The following is a 20,954-nucleotide window of genomic DNA, read 5'->3' as shown; positions in this document are numbered from 1 at the left end:
GAACTACATACCAGATTACTGAGAGAACTGTGAAAAAGGAGAGATGAAAGCAAAGCAAAGTAGGCTTAGGTGTTGGTGGAATTAGTCAGATGGCCAGACCCAAAAAAATTGTTAATTGTTCCAGGTCAACGTGGTAGGTCTCTTGTGGAGTAGCCCAGGGATCTGTGCCTCCCCTTGTGCTGTTTAACATTTTTATCAACAGTTTGAGTAAAGGTATAGGTGGCATACTTATCAAATATGCAAATGCAGTAGATGACAGAATCAAGATTTAAGAAGACATTGAGAAGTTGAAGAGGCCACAAGACATTGAATCTAAGAAGATAGATTTTAATTGAGATAAATATAAAGCCTTATATTTGTTTTTAAAAAATTAAACTTCTCAAGAGGTGAATGTTGCATTGTTTTATAATTCATCTGAAAAAAAATCTTGGAGTTTTAGAGAACCGCAAATTCAGTATGAATCAACAGTGATTCTAAGGCTTCATTAGGAGATGTGTAGTGTCCAGAACTAGGAAGGTGATAATCCTGATGTGCTCTGCACTGGTCAGACCACGTCTGGAGTCTTAAATTTAGGTCTGGGTACAACATTTTTGGAAGGACATTGATATGCTGGACAGCATCCACTGTCCTTAAGAGCTTCAAGATCATGCTCTCTGGGGATTGATTAAGGAAACTGGGAAATTTGAACCTGAATAGGATGGTTCCGGTTATACGTGATAGCTATCTTCAGAAATTAAAGAGTTGTTACGGAAGAGGTGATTAGCCTTGTTCTATTTGGCTCCAAAAATCAGAGATAAAACTAGATAAAAGTTGTAGAGAGCATATATAAGGAAGTTGTAGAATCAGCCTGATTTAAGGAAGAACTTTCTAACCCTAAGAATCATCCAAAAATAGAATTGATTGCCTGAGGAGGTAGTAATTTACTTCCCCTCTTTAGAGATCTTTTAGGAAAAGCTAGATTACCACTTTTAAAGAGTGAATTCTTGTTTATGAATGAGCTGCTCTAGATCGTTTCTGAGGTTCCTTCACGCTCTGATTCTCTGTGTTATACAGATGTAGCTAAATGTAGAAATGCCTTTATTATTGGAAATATAGAATTTTTCGTAGCTGCAGTTTGAATATATCATGAATAACAAAGCTAAAAATAATTTAGTAAAACTAGTTCCTCATCAGTAAAATGAGGGAATTGGAGTAGATAATTGTTAAAGTCCTTCAAGTTCCAAAATGTGATTTTAGAAGTCTTAACTATACATGCACTCATCTGACTAAATTGTTTTGATTTTACATTTTTTTATGGTTGAAGATGGGGTTTAGGGTGGAGGGAGTTAGGGAAGATAACAAATATATTATTTGACTCACCTGGCATTGATGGTTTCATTTTCATGTGTTTCTTTAAGATGCTTCAGAGGGGGTTTATTATCTCAAGGACTCTTTCACAAAAGTCCTTCTTTGATGCTTCATCCTGTTATGGAAGTGATCCTTTATTCTTGAAGACTGTGGCAGTAGATCACAAGCCAGTGTACTATATGAGGAAATGGCATTGGCATTAAAAAGATAAAGTTAGGAAGAGTGCCTTGACCTGAACAAAAAAATTACAGAAGAAATACTTGCAGGAGGTGACATAATTTAAAGGCATTCAATCATTTTTCAAGATAGCTCAAAGAGGGAAGATTATGAAAGAACACAAAAGATCACAGACAGTGGTTTATGTCCCTGCCCTTGCAAGACAACCAAAAAGGTATCACCAACTACTGACTCGTATACCTAGTTTCTCACCTCTATAATCTTTATGAAAATGTCTGTACATATGTTGTTGAAGTATCCTTGATTTAAAAAAAAAACAACACCAGAAGGAATAGGAATGCTTTCACAACTATTTTTCTGAAGCACACCACACCTTTATGATCATATAATTGAGATCAGCCAAAAATATAAACCCAGTAGTGTCTATTTTTGCAATATTTTAGTTGGTAGGATAAAATGTAGCTTTGCAGGTTCTTCTCAAAAAAAGTTTCTCATACATATATTAAACTTCATATAAAGACTATGACAGACCTAAGTATGGAAATAACTTTGTTCAAAAGTAGGCTGAGATTAGTGTCAAGTGAATCATAAAACAAACATGTTTACCTAAGATGTTTTGCAATGTTATGTAAAATGACCTACATAGAATTCAAGTAAAAGAGCCCTCAGTTGATAAAGTGTTCCAGGTTCTCCTTTTTGGTGATGATAGAATAGAATACTACAAAAAAATAGAATACTACAAAACCCTGCTTAACAAAATCTGCAGCAATACAAAAAAGATTGATCCAACCATTCATACTGCAAAAATCAAAGCACAAAATGTTTTATTTGCCAAGAGAATTACAGAATCTGAATTGGAAAGTAGTTCGGAGACAATCTATACAGTCAGTACCTAAGTAAGAGTCTCTTCTTCCGTAGGTTGATAATTATTCATCTAAATTTGCTTAAGTGCAGCCTATCAATTTTTAATAGCTCTAATTGTTAAATAGTTTTTCCTTATGTCGACGCTAAATTTGCTTGTTGGGGACTTATAATCGTCCCTAGTTCTGCCACCTGTTGCCCACAGAACAAGTTTAAAACTCCTCTTCCATACAGTAGCCCCTCAGCTTCTTGAAAATACTATCATGTCCCCTCTAGGACATCTTTTCGTTATCAAACACCTCCATTTCCTTCATCCAGTCCTCATATGACATGATCTTGAAACCCTTGTGCATTCTGATTGCCTGTCTCTAAATGCTTACCAGTCTCCTTGAACAAAAGGACACAGAAATACTCCAGATGTGGCTGGACCACGGCAGAATATGATTTATCTATCATTTCCCTATTCTTGGATACTGTGCTTCTCTTAATGCAGCCTAAATTCAAATTTACTTCCCCCCTGCCCCCACAAAGTGTCTTATGCCATTCTTATGGAAATAGATATGAACTAGGCAATACTAGAGTTAAGTGGATTTGGAACTAGTAGAATGGCCATACTCAAAAGGTAGTCATTAATGGTTCCATGCCAACTTGAGAGGTTTCCTCCAGAGTACCCTCAAGGATCACCACTTGGCCCTGTGCTATTTAAGATGAAGTTTAACAAAGATAAATGAAAAGTATCATATGAATGAAAAAAACTGAATATATGAACAAGGGCAAGTATAGGTAGAAGTTCATCCAACTGCAGGGGCAGGGTATAGTAGACTGCAAGCTCTGCAAGCTCGGTATGAATCAACAGTATCATAAAGGATTTCCTTTAGTCCTGGCTATTATCCTCTTAATGACTGTTCTTTGGGTTTGAACATTCTAGTGATTCCAAATCTACCTAACTCTGATATTACCTAGTTCATTTCTAGTGATAATGATGATAATAGTAATAATAATAATAACAACTAGCATTTATATAGCACTTACTTTGTGCTACGGGCTTTACAATTATCTCATTTGATCCTTATGGCAACCATTAGGGGCAGGTCCTGTTATTATCTCTATTTTACAGATAAGGAAAATAAGGCAAAAAGGTTAAATGACTTGCTAACTACTTGGTATCAGGCTGACTTGAACTCAGGTCTTCCTGACTATACCTACTCTTTATCCTTTGTGCCATCTAGTTTTCCATGACTCCCTTTCCATCAAAATAACATAAAAAACTTTCACCAGCTTTGCTAATATCTGGGTAAAACTGATATAATATTTTCCCCATCTACTAGTATAATAACTATCAAAAAAGGAAATGAGTTTGGTCTGGCACAGTCTGTTGTTGAAGAAGTTTTGCTAACTTTATGATCACTGCTTTCTCTTCTGAATGGTTCAATAACCATTCCTTTAAAGATACGTTCTAGAATTCTGCTAGGAATCCAAAGTAAGCTCACTGCGCTATCAAACTTAATTCCATTTTTAAAAAGTGATATTTAGCCTCCTCTAGTTTTTTATTACCTTTCCTGTTCTCCAGGCGTCTATCATAGATCACTGACAACAACTGAAAAATTGTGTCAATCCTCAAGCAGGTATTAAGTGCCGGACACTAAGGGTATAACTCCAGCAATTGGCTTTGTACCCTGGGATTTAATTCATTTGTGTTTGGTGATTTTAATTCATCAAGTGTAATTAGGTACTTTCTTATCTATCTCCCTGTTTATCTTGGGTTTCAACTCCCTGTTAGCCATTTTTGTTTTGTCCTGAATAGTCCATAGATTATTTTCCTGAGCACAGAAAACAAATAAAAGTTTTGCAGTTCTGCCTTTTCTTGATTTTATTTAACCTTTTCTAAACCACCCCAAGCAGTAGTTCTTTACCTTTTATTTTCTTAAAGACAACTGGAAAAAATCATTTTGTTTACTTTAGCATTCCTGGTCAGCCCCAGTTTATTCCAAGCTTTCATATTCCTGATGTTATTTGTATTTTTTGGTGCCATGCTTTTGGATTCCAATTCCATTATCTGCACTTGCTTCCATCTTCTGTGCTTGTTTGTAGATTTCTCAGTATTCCTTTCCCTTCCTCCTCCCAGAGAAATATCCCTTAGGACAAAGAATTTTTTAAAATAATTTTTTATTTATATCTTTTATTTCTTACCATATTTATCCCAATTATACTTCCCCTTACACCTCCCAGAGAGCCAGCCTACATAACCATTAATATTTAAAGACAGGGATCGGCACAACTGATTGCTACATTGAAAAAGGCTGAAAATATGGGCAGGTGTAATACCTGTAGACTCCCACCTTCATGAAGGGATGTTTTCTCATATCTCTTCATTCAAGTACTGCTTGCTTTTTTATAATTTTGTTACATTCACTTTTGATTTTTAATGTGTGCTTCTTTTCATTTACATTGTTGTGGTTACTATGCATATTGTTTTTTTCTTGGCTCTGCTTACTTCACTCTGCATTAGTTCGTATAGATCTTTCCATTTTTCTCTGTATTCATTACACACATCATTTCTTACAGCATAATAATATTCCATTCCATTCTTATACCACAGTTTATTTAGCCATTCTCCAGTAGATAGGCATTTACTTTGTTTTCCAAATCTTTGCTATCATACAAAAAGTATTGCTATAAATATTTTGATATATATGGGGACTACTTCTTTGAGATATAAGCACTCTAATGGAATCTCTACTTCAAAGGGTATAGACATTTTAGTCACTTTGCTTGCATAATTCCAAGTTGCTTTCCAAAAACAGTTGTGCCATTTCACTACTCCACTAACAATGTATTACAGTGCTCATTAGTTTACAGCACCTCCAAATTGACGATTGCCATTTTTTGTCATCTTTGCCGTATTTCAGGGTATTAGGTAAAACCTCGGGACTGTTTTGATTTTCATTTGTGGAGTTGTACTTTGCTGTTCTTCGTTTGAGAGCTGTTTGTTCATATCCTTTGACCACTTCTCTATTGGGGAATGGTTGTTAACCTATATATTTTTATTATTTATATTTATTTACATTTCTTGGATGCTATACCTTTATCAGGGAAATTTGATATAAATTTTTTTTTACTAATTAGACCACTTTCCTTCTTATTCTAAGTGCATTAATTTTGTTCGTGAAGAAGCTTTTCTGTTTCAAGTAGTCAATGATTTATTTTATCTTTTGCGATTGCTTCTGGCTTTTGTTCGGTTAAGGATACATCTTCTATCCAGTGAGAGGTGTATAATCTGCTTTTCTTCTGATTTTTTATCGTATAATTTTTAATGTTAAGTTTGCGTATCCATTTAGAATGTATCATGGAATGTGGTGGGAGATGTTAATCTAGGTCCAATTTCTGCCAGACTACTTTCCAGTTTTCCCAACATTTTTATCACTTATGGAGTTTTCTTCTAGGGGATTTATGTTTTCCACTTTATCAAACACTGGCCTGTTGAGTCCCATTATTTCTAAATCTCCCTTGTCTAGTCTTTTCCACTGATCTTATGCTCTATTTTTTTAACCAAGACCAAATGCGAATTTTTTTTAAGGGGAAAAGAAAAAGCAGATTCAGCAAAACTGATCAGGACCATCAAAAAAATCTGACAATATATGTAATGTTCCACACCGGTGGACCCCCTTTTGCAAAGGACTGGACCTAACTAAAGTGGGGTGGGGAGTGGGGGGTTGTCTTCTTATCTCTTCTTTGAGACCAAGGTTATTCTTTGTAATTTTTCAGTATTCATTTTCGGTTTCTTTGTGGTGGTAATTTCCATTTACATTGCTGTAGACATTGTGTGTTGTTTTCTTGGCTCTGTTTCCCTCTCTTTGCATCAGTTATGTAACGCTTACCATGATTTTCTGTATTCACGAAATTCATTGTTTCTTACAGCGTGGTAATATCCCATTACATTCATATACCACAATTATTTTTTTTTAAGCCATTCCCCAGTTGATGGGCATCTACTTTTGTTTCCAGTTCTTTGCTACCACAAAAAATGCTACTACAGTTTTTTTAAGGATTTCTTTTTGTCAGTGTCCTCCTTGGAGTATATGCCTAGTAGTGGAATCTCTGGGTCAAAGATTTTAGCTAGTTGATTTGCATAATTCCAAACTGCTTTCCAGAATTATTTTGCTAATTCAGTTCCATTAACAATGGAGTAGTATGCCTCTCTTTCTACAACTTCTCAAGTGTTGACTATGTTCATACTTTATCTTCTTTGCCAATTTGCTGGGTATGAGGTGAAACCTCATGCTTATTTTGATTTGCCTTTCTTTTATTATTGATTTTGGTCATTTTTTCCATATAGTTGTTAATAGTGTGTGTTGTTTTTGTATAGTTCTTTTATAGAGTTATCTTTTTTTAGTTCTGTATTGGTTGGTAAATTCCATGTGCATCTGCTTCTCTACATATTCTTTTTATTCCTTCTTGGAATTGTTTCCTTTTGTCTCTTCAGAATGAAAAATTCATTCTTGAGAGTTTCCCCTCCCTTTTGAGCTGACTTTATCTATAGAATTTTAGACTGAAATATTTGCCTTCCTTTCTCTGAACATTTGAAATCTACTTTACTAAAACCTAGGGTTCATGTTTGACTTCTGGTGGTTTTTGTTTGTTTGCTTGTTTGTTTTCATCTCTATCATAAATTCTAAGATAAAGTGATCACTTCTCTGAAAATGTCCCATCATTTCTATCCTAGCAGCCACTTTTCCTTCTTTATTAAATGAGTCAGATCCAGAAGTTGTTCCCTTTTCTTGATTCCTCTACTTCTAAAGAATAAAATTATTAAAGCAAATAAATATAATTATTAGCTGTTCTTGCTGCAAATATAGATTATTATTACCTTTTGGCAGAGAGAAAGCCCTGGAAATGTCTTGATAATTGAAGTCTCTCATTACTACTGTATGAAGCCTTGTGTTTCCTGACCTCTTCATGTTTCCTCTTTCTAGCCATGTGGTCTGTGCAGTTGTTATGAAGATCAAATACGTTAATAAAGTAAAATACAAATCTTAAAGCAGTGTTTAAAATGTCAGCTGTGATTATCAATAAAACAGGAACTGAGAACCCAGAGAGATTCAGTGATTTGCCTGGGGTCACACAGCTAGTAAGTATCCAAGGTGGATTTAGACCTAGGACTTTTGACTCACAAACCAGTTCTCTACCCACTAAGGCCATGTGTTCTCTCAAAAAGTGAATGCAATCTTAGGCTTGAGGCAGTGCCAAAAATGAGAGGGAGGAGAATCATAGATTCTTGGGTGTAGAGATGGAAAGGACCGTAGCAGTTACCCAGACCAACCTCCTCATTTTTATTACATCTCTGAGTTCAAATTTGCCACCATAAGTTTTGATCTCTAATTCTCTTTTTGCTGTATATATTTGGTATTCTTGTATATAAACATCTCAGGCCATGGGCTTTATTTCTGTATCTGTTAGATTTTATTTCCTGTGACTTTCTGGGTATCTTTACTGCTTTTTTCCACAGTTTAGCTATTTCCTCTGTTACCTAAGTTGTTCCCCTTCCTTTTCAATTTAAAACCCTTTGATGGAATTTTTGCAGGCAGATGTATCTTTCTAGCCCCTATGAGATACACATCATCCTTTGCTTCTCATTTATTATTCCTGAGTATTTTTAATATGTCCAGAAATACAAATTCTATTTTCAGAAACCATCTTATTACCGAGCTGATTACTTCTCAAATCCTCCATTTCTTTCTGAAATCCTTGCTTTTGATTGGTGGCAATACCACCTATACTCCTAAAAGTCTTCACTTTCTTCCCCAGACATGAATGCTGCTGGATGGGTCTTAATTTGATTGAAAAGGAGCTGGGTCCAGAATTGAGCAGGTAGTAGTTATTTGGATGGGTTGGGGTTTTTTTGTTTTTGTTTTGTTTTTTGGGAAAGTAGGATGTGCTTTTTAGTGATCACAAACTGCTCACTGTCACAACGACCTGTTTCTTTATCACTTGTGTATTCTGGTTAGACTTAAGGAAACACCACATAGGATCAAAGGATTTAGAACTGGAGGTTACTTTAAAGAGTTCCATGTCCATTCTTCTCATTTCTTCCCAGAGAAAATTTAAGAGGGCAGGGACTTAAACTTTTGCATCTGTGTCTGTAGCAGCTAGAAAACAGTACATGGCACATAACACATTTTAAGTGCTTGATTACTAATGATGATATAGAGACCCAGGGGTATGATGTGACTTGCTCAAGTCTACACTTGTAGCATTTATTGCAGCCAGGATTCCATTCCATTTCTTCTATATCTGAACAAAAGCTTTTGTTCAAGAAGTAGCATAAAAAGAGTATGGAGAAAAAAGTAAAAGGAAGCGGGCCAGTCATAGTAGTGAGCATGAGATGTGAAATGGACAGTTAGAATGGTTCATTAGTACTAGTGAGACATTAAAATAATCAGAAGGCCTCAAGCATATTGGTTGTTTTGTGGAAAGACATGGAAAAGAATCACATAGGTTAAGAAGAATTGCAATCTCCATTGGTGTTAGCAGTATCCATATGTATGGAATTACAGCATCACCAGCATGTCTTTAGAATGATTCATAATCTCAAGAGCACTTTCCAGTACAAATAGTCCTCATCATACAAACATCAGACTTGCAAACATCCTGTATGTACAAATAGTTGCCCCTGTCTTTCTTTCTACTTTGTCTTAGAATTGTAAAAATCCTTGCTGCTACCTTGGGAGCAATTTTGCAAAAATTTAAAGCGCTTAGATTTTCTGTGGTTTTGGAAGTGAGGGAAAAGAAAAAGTTTAAAGAAGGAATTATAGTCTGCCTATTGGGTGACTTGTTTTTTCCCCCAGCGTATTACATCACAGTAAATTTTTAAACGTACTTCTGTTGTGCTGCCAGAAATTTAGATACAGACATCTTCTTTTCAAAATGTAAAATCCCTTGGAGTATGTACTAAAGCATCATTAAAAACATCAGTATTAGAGCAAATACTTTATTATATTAGTATTGTCTTTCTTCCTAATATAGTATTCAATTTCAGTCAGCTATACTCAGGAAATGGACATTTTGATTAGCAGCAAAGGGAAACATTGGTGAGGTTAAGGAAGGAGTTAGAGTTAGAACAGCATATAGGTCCAAGAGGGAGATATTTTTGGACTTTGGGGAGGATTACAAAGATGAATTTGTTAATTTCAAAATTTTTACTAGGACTAATCTTATATTCAAGAAAGAAGGAGAAAACTTTCTTTCCTTTTCTTCCTTCACACAGCACGGTCCCTTGTTCCCAGGACTTAAACATATGAATCTAGCACTAGGTACTTAAACTATGTTGAATTATATACAGGCTTCCACAAATAATCCTGGTAATTTGTCTACTTTTTTGTAACTTTTTTTCTGGGAGATTATGAGTTCTGAGCCTTAGGCTTCCAATTTGTAAGTGAACTTTTGGAATACAACTCATTTGTAAATTGGAAACTGCCAGTATTTTGTCCTTAAGTGTCTACCAGCCCATGGAATTTGTCTACTCTGATGCCTGTGGCAGCCTAAACAATGAAATATTTATCTAGCAGACTTTCTTTTTAATTATTCATTTTTAGAATGTTGCTACCCACAGAGATGTTAGGAATCACCTATTTTAAGCCCTCTCATTTTACAGATAAAATAATTGAGGACTACAGAGGTTAAATGACTTGCTCAGAGTTATACACCTAGCAAATATTGGAGTAGAGTTTCTAACCTAGGTCTCCTGACTTACAGTCTTTGGTGTTTTTCGCTCCGCTGTGCCACAATGCTCTTTGCTTCACTTAATTGGAGTCTAGGATTCTGACCATCAGACTTGCATTTATAAGTGAGGGTTCTTTTATAATAAAAAGGTAATAGTTGCAGAGGAAGGCAGTTGATGACGCTTGTTCCCAACAGAAGTGATATGCATAGTTGGGTGCATTTATACTGCATAAAAGATGGGTTTTGGTGAAAAATTATTGTATTGAGTTTCCTTTACTGTAGCACCATATTCCAGTGAGCTCCCAAGTTTGTCTTCATACGTGTCAACTTACTATCATTTCTCACATTACAGGTTAATTTTTTCAAGGAATTCTGTGCATTTTCTCAAACATTACAACCTCAAAACAGGGATGCATTTTTCAAAACTTTGGCAAAATTGGGGATTCTTCCTGCTCTTGAAATTGTAATGGTAACTATATAATTTCTTTATACTTTTGGAAGTTGTGAATTTATTATATCGATGATACAGGTCTTGCTAATGAAATTTATATCACTAGTGCATTTTGGATATAAAGTGGCCTTTTGTAATGGAGTTACTGTAATCACAGTTATTGTTTGGCTAATGTTGTTGAAATATTAACAAATATATGCAAGTTTTACAGTTTGGGGTTTTTGTTTACAATCGTAACTTTTAGTGTGTGAATGGCTTTGAGAGGGTGACAGGTGAAGGATGAAACATTGAGTGTTCTCCAGAAAACCAGTCATACCCTCTCTAATTATTAGTTCAGTTATGGAAACATATACAGTTTCCCAAAATGGTTTTTGAAAGTATTCCCAATTAGGGACAACCAGGGAGGAAGAAGATAGACACAGCCGGATGAAAGACTAATTTTGGAAGGGCTAGAAGCTTGATCTAGGAATCAATGTAAAGACAAATTTTAAGCAATAGGGAGGCCACTAAGTTCAAATTTTCTTATGATTTTGAGATGGGAAATTCAGAAATTTTGTGTTATTTCCTATTTAAGTCATTGCTTGTAGGGAAATTCCTTGAAGTTAGGAATTTTTTTTATTCATCTTTTTTTATCTGTCCCTTTTCTTGCTTAGTAGAGTACCTTATACTGAGTTGATACTTAATATTTCTTGAGTTAATTTTTTAAAAATTAATTAGTTCTTTGATTTCACTGGTATAGGGAGTTCTTGGTAAGGAATTTCCTCTACCAGTGAAGATGTACAGTCTTAGAAGTTGCCTGGAACACTAAGAGGTTATATAAATTGCCCGTGGTCCCAAAGTCAATATGTATTAACTGTGAGACTTGAACCCAAGTCTTCCTGACCCTGGGGCCAGCTCTTTATCCATGCTGTTTCTCAAATTAAAGAATACATGATCTAATTAACTGAATATTTGCTCTTTTATGGTAATAATGGAAAAATCAAGAGCTGGAAATTTCTAGAAACCTAGAGAATACATGATCTAATTAACTGAATATTTGCTCTTTTATGGTAATAATGGAAAAATCAAGAGCTGGAAATTTCTAGAAACCTAGGGATAGAGAGGTAGGAGGAAGGAGATAAGCATTTATACGTTTACATAGCCACCTACTATGTGTCAGGCACTGTGCTAAATGCTTACAAATATTATCTCATTTGATCCTCACAACAACCATGGAAGGTAGCTGCTATTATGATTCCTATTTTACCGTTGAGGAAACTGAGGCAAAGAGAGGTTAAGTGACTTGCCCGAGGTCACAAGGTAAATGTCTGACGCTAAATTTATATCCATTCTTCCTGACTCCAAGCCCAGCACTCTGTCCACTGCACCATTAGTTACCCTGTCAGGGAATGTGGTGGTAGGGTGTAAATTCTTGGTGGAGAAATTTTCACTTATTTATTTATCTATCTATCTATCTGTTCATTTATTTATTTGTTTGTTTGTTTATTTTTGGCAAGGCGGTTTGGGTTAAGTGACTTGCCCAGAGTCACACAGCTAGTAAGTATCAAGTGTCTGAGGCTGGATTTGAGCTCAGGTCTTCCTGACTGCAGAGCCACTATTCTATCTACTGTGCCACCTAGCTGCCCCCTTAGAAATATTTATGGAATAGAACTGGTTTTTTGTTTGTTTGTTTGTTTTTTGGCTAGGCAGTGGGGTTATATGACATCCCTGGGATCACGCAGCTAGTAAATGCGAAGTGTCTGAGGCCAGATTTAGACTCAGGTCCTCCTGACTCTAGAGCCTGTGCACTCTTCACTGTACCACCTAGCTTCCCCAAGAAACTTTTTTTTATCATTTCAAACCTGCAGCTGTTGTACAATTTATAGTCTTAGATGTTTGCTTTGTGACACTGAAAGTTTTTTGTTTTTTGCTTTTTGGTGAAGCAGTTGGGGTTAAGTGACTTGCCTAGGGTCACGCAGCTAGCAAGTGTCATGTGTCTAAGGCCGGATTTGAACTCAGGTACTCCTGATTCCAAGTCCCGAGTGCTATCCATTGCACCACCTAGCTGCCCACTCCCCCCCTTTTTTGCTTTTTTTTTTCTTTTTGGTGAGGTGATCAAGGTTAAGTGACTTGCCCAAGGTCACACAGCTAGTAATTTTTTTAAGTGTCTGATGGCAGATTTGAACTCAGGTCCTCCTGACTTCAAGGCCAGAGCTCTATCCACTGCGCCACCTAGCTGCCCCGACACTGAAAGTTTTAATAAGATTTTCCCTGGATTACAAAACCAGTATGTTATCAGATGGCAATTAAACTCAGATCCTCTTTATTCTGAGCCTTTCTGTCTACTACACTATGCTGCCTCTCCAGAAACTAATTATTAAACACCTCCAGCTCTAAAGATTTGGTATTTGTTCAAGAAGGAAAAGAAAGGGACACATAATTAAGAAGTATATTCAGAATGCAGCAACAGAAATTATCACTAACATAAAACTTTTTTTTGTTTCCACATTGGATTATTCACGTATGGCACAGGGGTTGATCTTCCCTCAGTGCAAAGAATAGTGTATAAACCATACACAGTAAATTTTGTTGTCAAATTATGCATTTTACAAAGTATATTTAAGTAATTAAATTTTTCTTTCATTCAGGGAATGGATGATTTGCAGGTCAGGTCTGCCGCTACAGATATATTTTCTTATCTAGTAGAGTTTAGTCCATCCATGGTCCGAGAATTTGTTATGCAAGAAGCCCAGCAGAGTGATGATGTAAGTAATAATGTTCTTTTTTTAAAAAATTAGTGTTTTTAGTAATAATCTAGTTAAATAATATTACCATATATTTATGCATATAAATTTGTTGAGAATAAGAATAGCCATAGTCTTAAGTATTTTGAAATAGAATAAGATTTATAATTAATACGTTATTTGGACAGTTTAGAGAAAGCAATTATAACAGTTTAGTTTTTTTATTATAAAGAAAAAAAACACATGGCAATATTTTCTAGATGTAAGTAAATTATATTGGATTTGAAGTCTTAAATGTCACTCTTAAGTATAAGTTTTGAAGAGTAGCTACTAATCTAAATAAAACTTCATACCATGAGGAGATTTGTAGGACATTGGTCAGCAAACATAACTAAACAGTTCTGGTGTTTATTCTCTTTTTTTTTGTTTTGTTTTGCTTTTGTTTTTGTTAATGAAAATGAAAACAATAAAGCTGTTGACTTTTTTTACCTCAGTTTTTAAAAAATCTTTTTAGTAGAAGAAAATGATATATTTGAGTCTAAAACAGAAGTCAAGAGGACTTCATGTTTTTTCTCTTTTAAAAAATTTTGATGTTATTAGCTAGGTTTTTAAAGATATTTGTGCTCTATATTTTTTTTATCCTTTTGTTTTTTCCTCAAGGTAATTGGAATTAAGTGACTTGCTCAGGGTTGCACAGCTAGTTAAGTGTTAAGTGTCTGGTCTGAGATCAGATTTGAATTCAAGTCTTCCTGACTCCAGGGCAGGCACTGTATCCAGTGCCCCACCTAGCTGTCCCTATTTGTGCTCTTCTCTTTCAGACTCTTTTGAGCCTTACATTTTGTAGTAGATCTTGAATTGAATGGCAGTGTATTTCTACTTTTGTGTCTTTAATTCTTTATTAGATTTATTATTAGCGTTTTTTAAGGATTTAAAAGAGTAACCTAGATGTTTTCATAAGCTTTTTCTGTAGCCATTTCTATTTTAAAATTTTAATTTTAAAGGCTTGACCTCTTAAATAGAAAATACAGATATTCATTCTGTGTTCTTGGAAGGATTTTTGTAGATTTTTTTTTCTTCAAATGAGGTTTCTTTGACTCCAGAGTACATAATCTGCCTCCTTTTATCTGTGCCTTCTCTGAGTGACTTCTATTTTGACTTATTATAGTTTATTAGGAATAACTACTACCGAGATTCTGCTTGTATGTAATGATTTATTTGATTAAAGACATTTATCTTAAGTTACATTTTGCTAGTGTTTTCAATATCATCTCTCTCTTAACTTTCACTTAGAATCCTTAAAGTTGAAGGATCTGGTTTCTGTTTACTCTGTAGATCATATCTCCTTCTTTGCAGTTAAATAGTGCTGAAGTTGTAGTGCTGTTGCTAACAATTCTTTGTTTTAAGCTATGAAAAGGCTCCTATGTCAGATTCCCTCACTTTTAACATCAGTCAATAGGTCTTCAAGATCAGCTTTGTCCTCAGCTGTATAATTAATGCTTAACTTCTTTGTTATTTTTAATATGTTCCTTTTCCTAAAAGTTAACAAGATCAGGGAAATTATAAATTATTTTAAAATATAAATTGAAGGTTCTGTTTGTATTGGAGTGGTGTTGACTTTTTTTTTATAAAGAAAAAAAAGAAAGCACCCAAAACTAATGGATCTTCCACAGGAATACTTTTTGCAGAAATCTTGATAACCTTATGCCTTTTGTGAATAAATGAACAGCATTCAGCTTTTTGTCTTCTAGCATCATGCACATTAGCTCCAGGGAGTGTAGTTAGTTTCAGTAACACTATTCAATACAATCCAATATATTTGGAAATCCATACATATCAAATTACTATAGAAAAGTTTTGATGTTGAACACTGAAACACTAATATTTTTACTTTTTTTTTAAACAATGTACCATCTGTCTTAAGTTAATCAGTTTTGCATATATAGTTCAGCAATTTGGTGATTTTCTTATTTGGCAGAGTTAATAAGTTTGTCAAGCTTGTTACTTGCTGTATTCAGTGCCTTCAGACTACCATAGAATTGGAAAGGATGAATGTAAAGATCATTTCTGCTCTTTTGCATTTGATCAGTTTCAATTACAGCTTTCATTCTAACCTCCCCTCAAATTTAATCAGCAAGTTGGAAACCCAAGTGGATAGATATTTATAAAGCTACTCCTTCTGTCAGGTCTTTGAGACATTATATATGTAGAGATTTGACTTAAGATGTCTGAATTCTCAAGCCAGTCATTAAAGACAGTTTCTGTCTGCCATGTTGAGACTTTTGTCATGTTAATTTTGCATGGGTTTAAAAACTTATGGCAGAAACTTATTTGTCATTTAAATTCTGCTCTTGCATGACACCAAATTCTCCTTGTATAGCATTAAGAGGAACTTCCAGCACATGGAAGCAGGCAGAATAAAAAATATATTCCAGTCAAGTTAGCTTTACAGATGATTAAAATTTGGAGACATATTCCTACAGAGTTTATCACTGGCTTTTCTCTAGGCTCCTGATGTGATCACCACTACCATCTCACTCCTTAACAGTTTACTTTTTTTAAAAAAATTAATTTATTTTGAATTATCAACAATCACTTCCATAAGCTTTTGAGTTTTAAATTTTTCTCCTCCTCCCTGTCCAACAGTTTACTTTTTAATTTAGTTAAGCAGACATTAATTTATCAAGCATCTGCTATGGACTATCTGACGATTGCTGAGACTATAAAATAGTTCCTGTCCTCAAGGAACTTCATTCTTCTGGACATATTCCTCACTAAAACACTGAGGTATAGGCAGTCCACATTGCTTGTAAAAGTGGTTATAGTTGTAGTATGGTAAAATATAATGGAAGATTGAACATTATTACTCAATTACAAATCAGAAACATCTAAGAATTGGAATAGGTACCACTTTGATTTGATTCACTAGGATCTGACGGCTCTGCTACAGGCAGAGTGCTGCATGCTCCTGCCACCATCTGTAGTGGAAAATGAATTAAAGTGTATACTAATTCATTTGGTGCCACAGGCCCGTCTCTGTACTGTAACAGCACTGAGCAAGCTTAGGAACAGGCAGTGTACAATGAAAGTGTTTTGGATTTGGAGTTAGAGGACCAAGATGTTAATCCTATTACTTAGTAACCTGAGTGACATTTGGCAGATGTCTCTGAGCCTTTGTAAAATGAAAGAGTTGGACTATGAGATGTTCAAGTTCGGTCCTTCTAACTCTTGTTTATAAGAGTGAAAGTATAGTCTCTTCACTGAGAATTCTACTCTCATGGCCTCAACTCAGTTTTGTGACAGTTCTTCCTAAATTTTTGTTCCTAAACTCCCTGGTCTTTCAAACTTTATCATACCTCCCAGATGCTTAATGAACATTACCATTTAGAACCAGTTGTTAACTCTAACGCTATGCCTAAAAGTGAACTTTTCATTTTATACTCCAAAGCTGGTTTTTCCCTCTTGACTTCTCTCTCTGTCAGTTAGAACCTTGGAGTCATTTTCTAAGTTCTTCATTCTCTTCTCATATCTAATCACGTCGCCTAATTCTTTTCTTTGAGGGGTAGGGGTAGAGGGGTGTATATTATAAATTCAAATCTTTTATGTTTTTCCTTCTGTGTCTTATTGTGTTGTGGGCATAATTCTGGGTTCTCAAATTATAGTAGTGGAACACAAGCTGTGGCAGGTTCTTCCAAGGTTGAAACTTTGACTACGAACCTGTTGATGGACTCTGTCATCCAAGGACTCCCTAGCTAAGTTTAGAGAAGCTGATGATCACAGTGACCACAAAGAATTAATTTTTTTAGTCTCAATAATTCTCAGTTGTAGTGGAATTGACATGTGCATAGATGGAGGAGAGTATCTACACTAATGAAATAATAGATCCATCAAATAATAAATAATAGATCCTTGAAATAATGTCTCCTGCATGTATTCATTTCTTATTATTCTCATTGCCTATACCGTTATGTGGCCTGATTATTCTAATAGCTATCTTAATCACTCCAGTCTCTTTTCTTCCCTTGTCCATGCCATGTACTATTCTCAGATTAATAATTATTTTCCTGCTCAGAAATGTCGCTGGTGCTTTGTTACCTATAATATAAAGTCTAGCTTTAGCCTGGTATTCAAGATCTTCTTTGGTTTGAACTCAGTTTGTGTTCCCCAGTTTACCCTCAAACCATTAAAAATAGCAAGTCAGTTAACTACCTTTGCAGCCTAACATAATGAGCCAACATTCTTTAACATGAATTTATGAGCTCTTATCAAATTGTTATTAAAATGCATCTTGTGTATTCCTTAGTTCCAAATTTTTTCTCATGTCGCACCTGCTTCCTTCTTCTTACTTGTTTAAGTCCTTTTATTTCTTCATCTTTTACTTTGCCTACCTTTGATTTTCTTCTTCTTCCTTTGTCTGTTTTCATCCTCATCATTTTTACTTTTCATTTCCTTTTTCTGGAGGCTAACAGGTGGCTCTCATGGTAGCACTTAGGCCAAAGAAATAACTCATCACTAGACTGCATGAATTTTCAACAGGATGAATAGTTTTGTAATTTCAGGAATAACCCCTTTTGACTATCCTAAATGTTTCTACTGTAGGTCTGAAACCTAGTAAAACAAACTTGAGTTGAAAGGAATATTTTTTTTGTACTAGTAAAATTTATTTGCATAAAATATTACACAAAATAAGTCTAAATTGTTCTTATTAGCCATTTAGATATACTTTAAGTGATACTTGATCCCAAATAGTAATTCCTGCTTACAAATATCGAATAAGGGTAATAAACCTAATTGAACAAATGATTAAGAGCCATATTTAACAAGTCTACAAAAAAAACTTTAAATGATGGATAGAATGTTGTAACATTAGACAACTTCATTTTAGGCTTTAATTCCATATATTCATTAAAATCTCTCCAGTAAAATGTGTACCAATCATTCCAAAATCATCAAGTCATGCCAACAACCATTTATTAAGTACCTGCTGTGGACCAGGCTCTGTGCTAAGCACTAAGGATACAAATAAAGACAAAACACAGTCCCCTGCTCTCAACGAGCTCCTAGTCTAATGAGGCAGACAACTAGGGTAAATGGGAGATAAAAACAGAAGGAAGGCACTAAAGTTAAAGAGAACTGAGAAATGCTTCTTGTAGAAGGTGGGACTTTATTTGAGACTTGAAGGAAGCTGGGAGGTAGAGATGATGAGGGAGAAAGTGTTTGGCTTGGGTGACAGCCGGTAAAAATGCCTGGAATCAGATAAGTCTTGTGCAAGGAACAGCAAGAAAGCAAGTGTCACTTTATCACAGAGTTCATGGAGGAGGAGAGTAAGGTGTAAGAATACTAGAAACACATCAAATCAAGGGACCAAGTTGAGATGAGCATAAGCCAAACAAGATTTTATATTTGATCCTGGAGAGAACAAAGAACCACTGGAGTTTTTCAAATGGGTAGGGAGGTGACATGGCCACACATGTACTTTAGGAAGATCTATTTGACAGCCGAGTAGAGTATGAACTGTACTGAGGAGAAACTTGAAGTCAGAGAGACCAGCCAGCAAGCTATGGCAATGTTCTAGGCATGACAGAGTTCAAACAGAAGATTGTAAGAAGACTGGGCAGGTAGGGAGGGGCCAAATAGGGAGTGAGGGTGAGGAAGGAGACATGGTCAGACCTGTACTTGGAGGAAGATCCATTTGACAGCTGAGTAGAGGATGGACTGAACTAGGGAAGACTAGAGTCAGGGAGATTGACCAAAAGGCTATTGTAGGTGTAAAGTAATAGAGGGTCTACACCAGAGGAGAGAAAGGTGAATATAATAGACACAGAAGATGAAAATTACAGAACTTGACATCTGAATGCATTAAGAAAAGGTCTGGTCTAACGAGAGAGTGAGGAGTCAAAGATAACAGGTTGCCAGCCTTGGTAACTGAGAGGTTAGTAATACCTTTGACATAGGGCAGTTAGGATGAAGGGAGGTTTTAGGGAAAAAAATAATGAGTTCAGTTTGAGATATCTACAAAACATCCAGTTCAGGGGCAGCTAGTTGGCACAGAGGACAGAGCACCGGCCCTGAAGTCTGGAGGACCTGAGTTCAAATCCAGCCTCAGACTAAACACTTGACACTTACTAGCTGTGTGACACTGGGCAAATCACTTAACCCCAATTGCCTTTAAAAAAAAAAAAGGACATCCAGTTCAAGATGTCCAATAGGCAGTTGGAGGTCAAGAGAGGATAGGGCTGGACAAGTATATTTGAGAGTCATCTGTATAGAGATGATAATTGAATCCATGGTAGCTAGTGAGATCACCAGAGAAGAGGGCCTCAGACAGAGCATGCCCAGAGTTAAATTGAGTAAGATCTGGAAGGAGAATCCAGCCGGAATGACTGAAATAGGAGGAGAACCAAGAGAAAGCAGTGTAAGGAAAATCTAACGAGAAATATCAAGAGTGTGATGAACAGTGTCAACGAGTAGAAACAGGTCAGAAAGGATGAAAATTGAGAAGAAGCCATTAAATTGAGCAATTAAGAGGTCATTGATAATTTTAGAGAACTGTTTTGGTTACATGATGAAGTTGGAAGTCAGACTACAGAGAGTAAGGCAAAAGGAAATAGAGGTATGGATTGTAGGTGGCATTTTCAGGAATTTTAGTTAGAAAAGAGAGGTATTAGATGCTAGCTAATAGATGAATGAAGTGAGGTTTTTTTGAGGATGAGGGAAACATGGAATGTTGTAGTAGGGAGGCTGGTGGTAGACAGAGATTGAAGATAAGTGAAAGAGGGATGATAATGGAGGGAGCAATCTTCTGGAGAAGATGGATGGAATGAGATCCCTAGTGCTATAAAAAAAAAAAGGCAATAGATTAATGTGAGCCATGGAAGGGACTGTCTTCTGCCTTTTTTTCTTTTTTCATTCTCTTTTTTTTAGGGGGAGGGTATCCCTAGTGTTTTATATAGTGCTTAGGCACATAGCATGAGACTGAGAGAATATGTATTTTGGGATCACATGGTTTGAGATGTTAGTCTGTGTCTAAATTCTTGAGGCTAAAATCCAGAATGGAAATGTTTGCACCTTCAGGGAACAAAAATTTCTGTTAAGTGATTTTGTTATCCACATTAGTATAATGATGTTGCAAGCTATGGTCCATTCTTGTGGGGTTTTTTGTCTTTGAGAGGGTTGGGGGAGGTAGGTTTTTTCTTCCTTGGGGGAAGAGGGAAGACTTTCTGCCACAATTTGAAAAAGTAGAAAGAAATAAATTCAATTAAGTATTTATTATTATTTTATTTCATTGTTACCTGCTTTAATTCTGGTTTGTTTTTATTTTCCATTCAATCAGTGGTATGTAAAATATCTATATCTATGCATTTAGATATAGATATAATGTTTATTTAAAACAAAGTCTAATTGAAACATGTTTTCTTTCAGGATATCCTTCTCATTAATGTAGTAATTGAACAAATGATCTGTGATACTGACCCTGAACTAGGGGGAGCTGTTCAATTAATGGGACTCCTTCGTACTTTAATTGATCCAGAGAACATGCTGGCTACAGCTAATGTAAGACGATATCCAGGGGTAAAAAGCATTTTTATTATCTAATATAGTTTTGCCTTAGAAATAGCACACAGCACTTTGTTTATATAGATTGTCCATTTAGGATTCTAAATTGATAATTGTTAAGG

At 35.5% G+C, this 20,954-nt stretch overlaps 1 protein-coding gene across 5 annotated transcripts in view; it reads left to right on the top strand.

The window, feature by feature from the left end:
• PPP4R3B (protein phosphatase 4 regulatory subunit 3B) overlaps window positions 1-20,954 on the top strand; it is an 82,945-nt gene that overhangs the window by 44,322 nt on the left and 17,669 nt on the right. For 3 of the 5 annotated variants that reach the window (XM_078149525.1, XM_020996220.2, XM_020996218.2), the window contains 3 exons: window positions 10,457-10,573; window positions 13,183-13,299; window positions 20,698-20,847. In XM_078149525.1, coding sequence (XP_078005651.1) covers window positions 10,457-10,573; window positions 13,183-13,299; window positions 20,698-20,847 — 384 coding nt within the window. The remainder of the gene's footprint in view (window positions 1-10,456; window positions 10,574-13,182; window positions 13,300-20,697; window positions 20,848-20,954) is intronic. The other 2 variants (XM_078149524.1, XM_020996219.2) reach the window with 1 other exon arrangement.

This window comes from Phascolarctos cinereus, unplaced genomic scaffold (assembly GCF_003287225.1).
Source record: "Phascolarctos cinereus isolate Bilbo 61053 unplaced genomic scaffold, phaCin_HiC Scaffold_2;HRSCAF=192, whole genome shotgun sequence".
Taxonomy (NCBI): Eukaryota; Metazoa; Chordata; class Mammalia; order Diprotodontia; family Phascolarctidae; genus Phascolarctos; species Phascolarctos cinereus.
The sequence above is the reverse complement of the archived record's forward strand: the minus strand, read 5'-3'. Positions and strand labels throughout refer to the sequence as shown.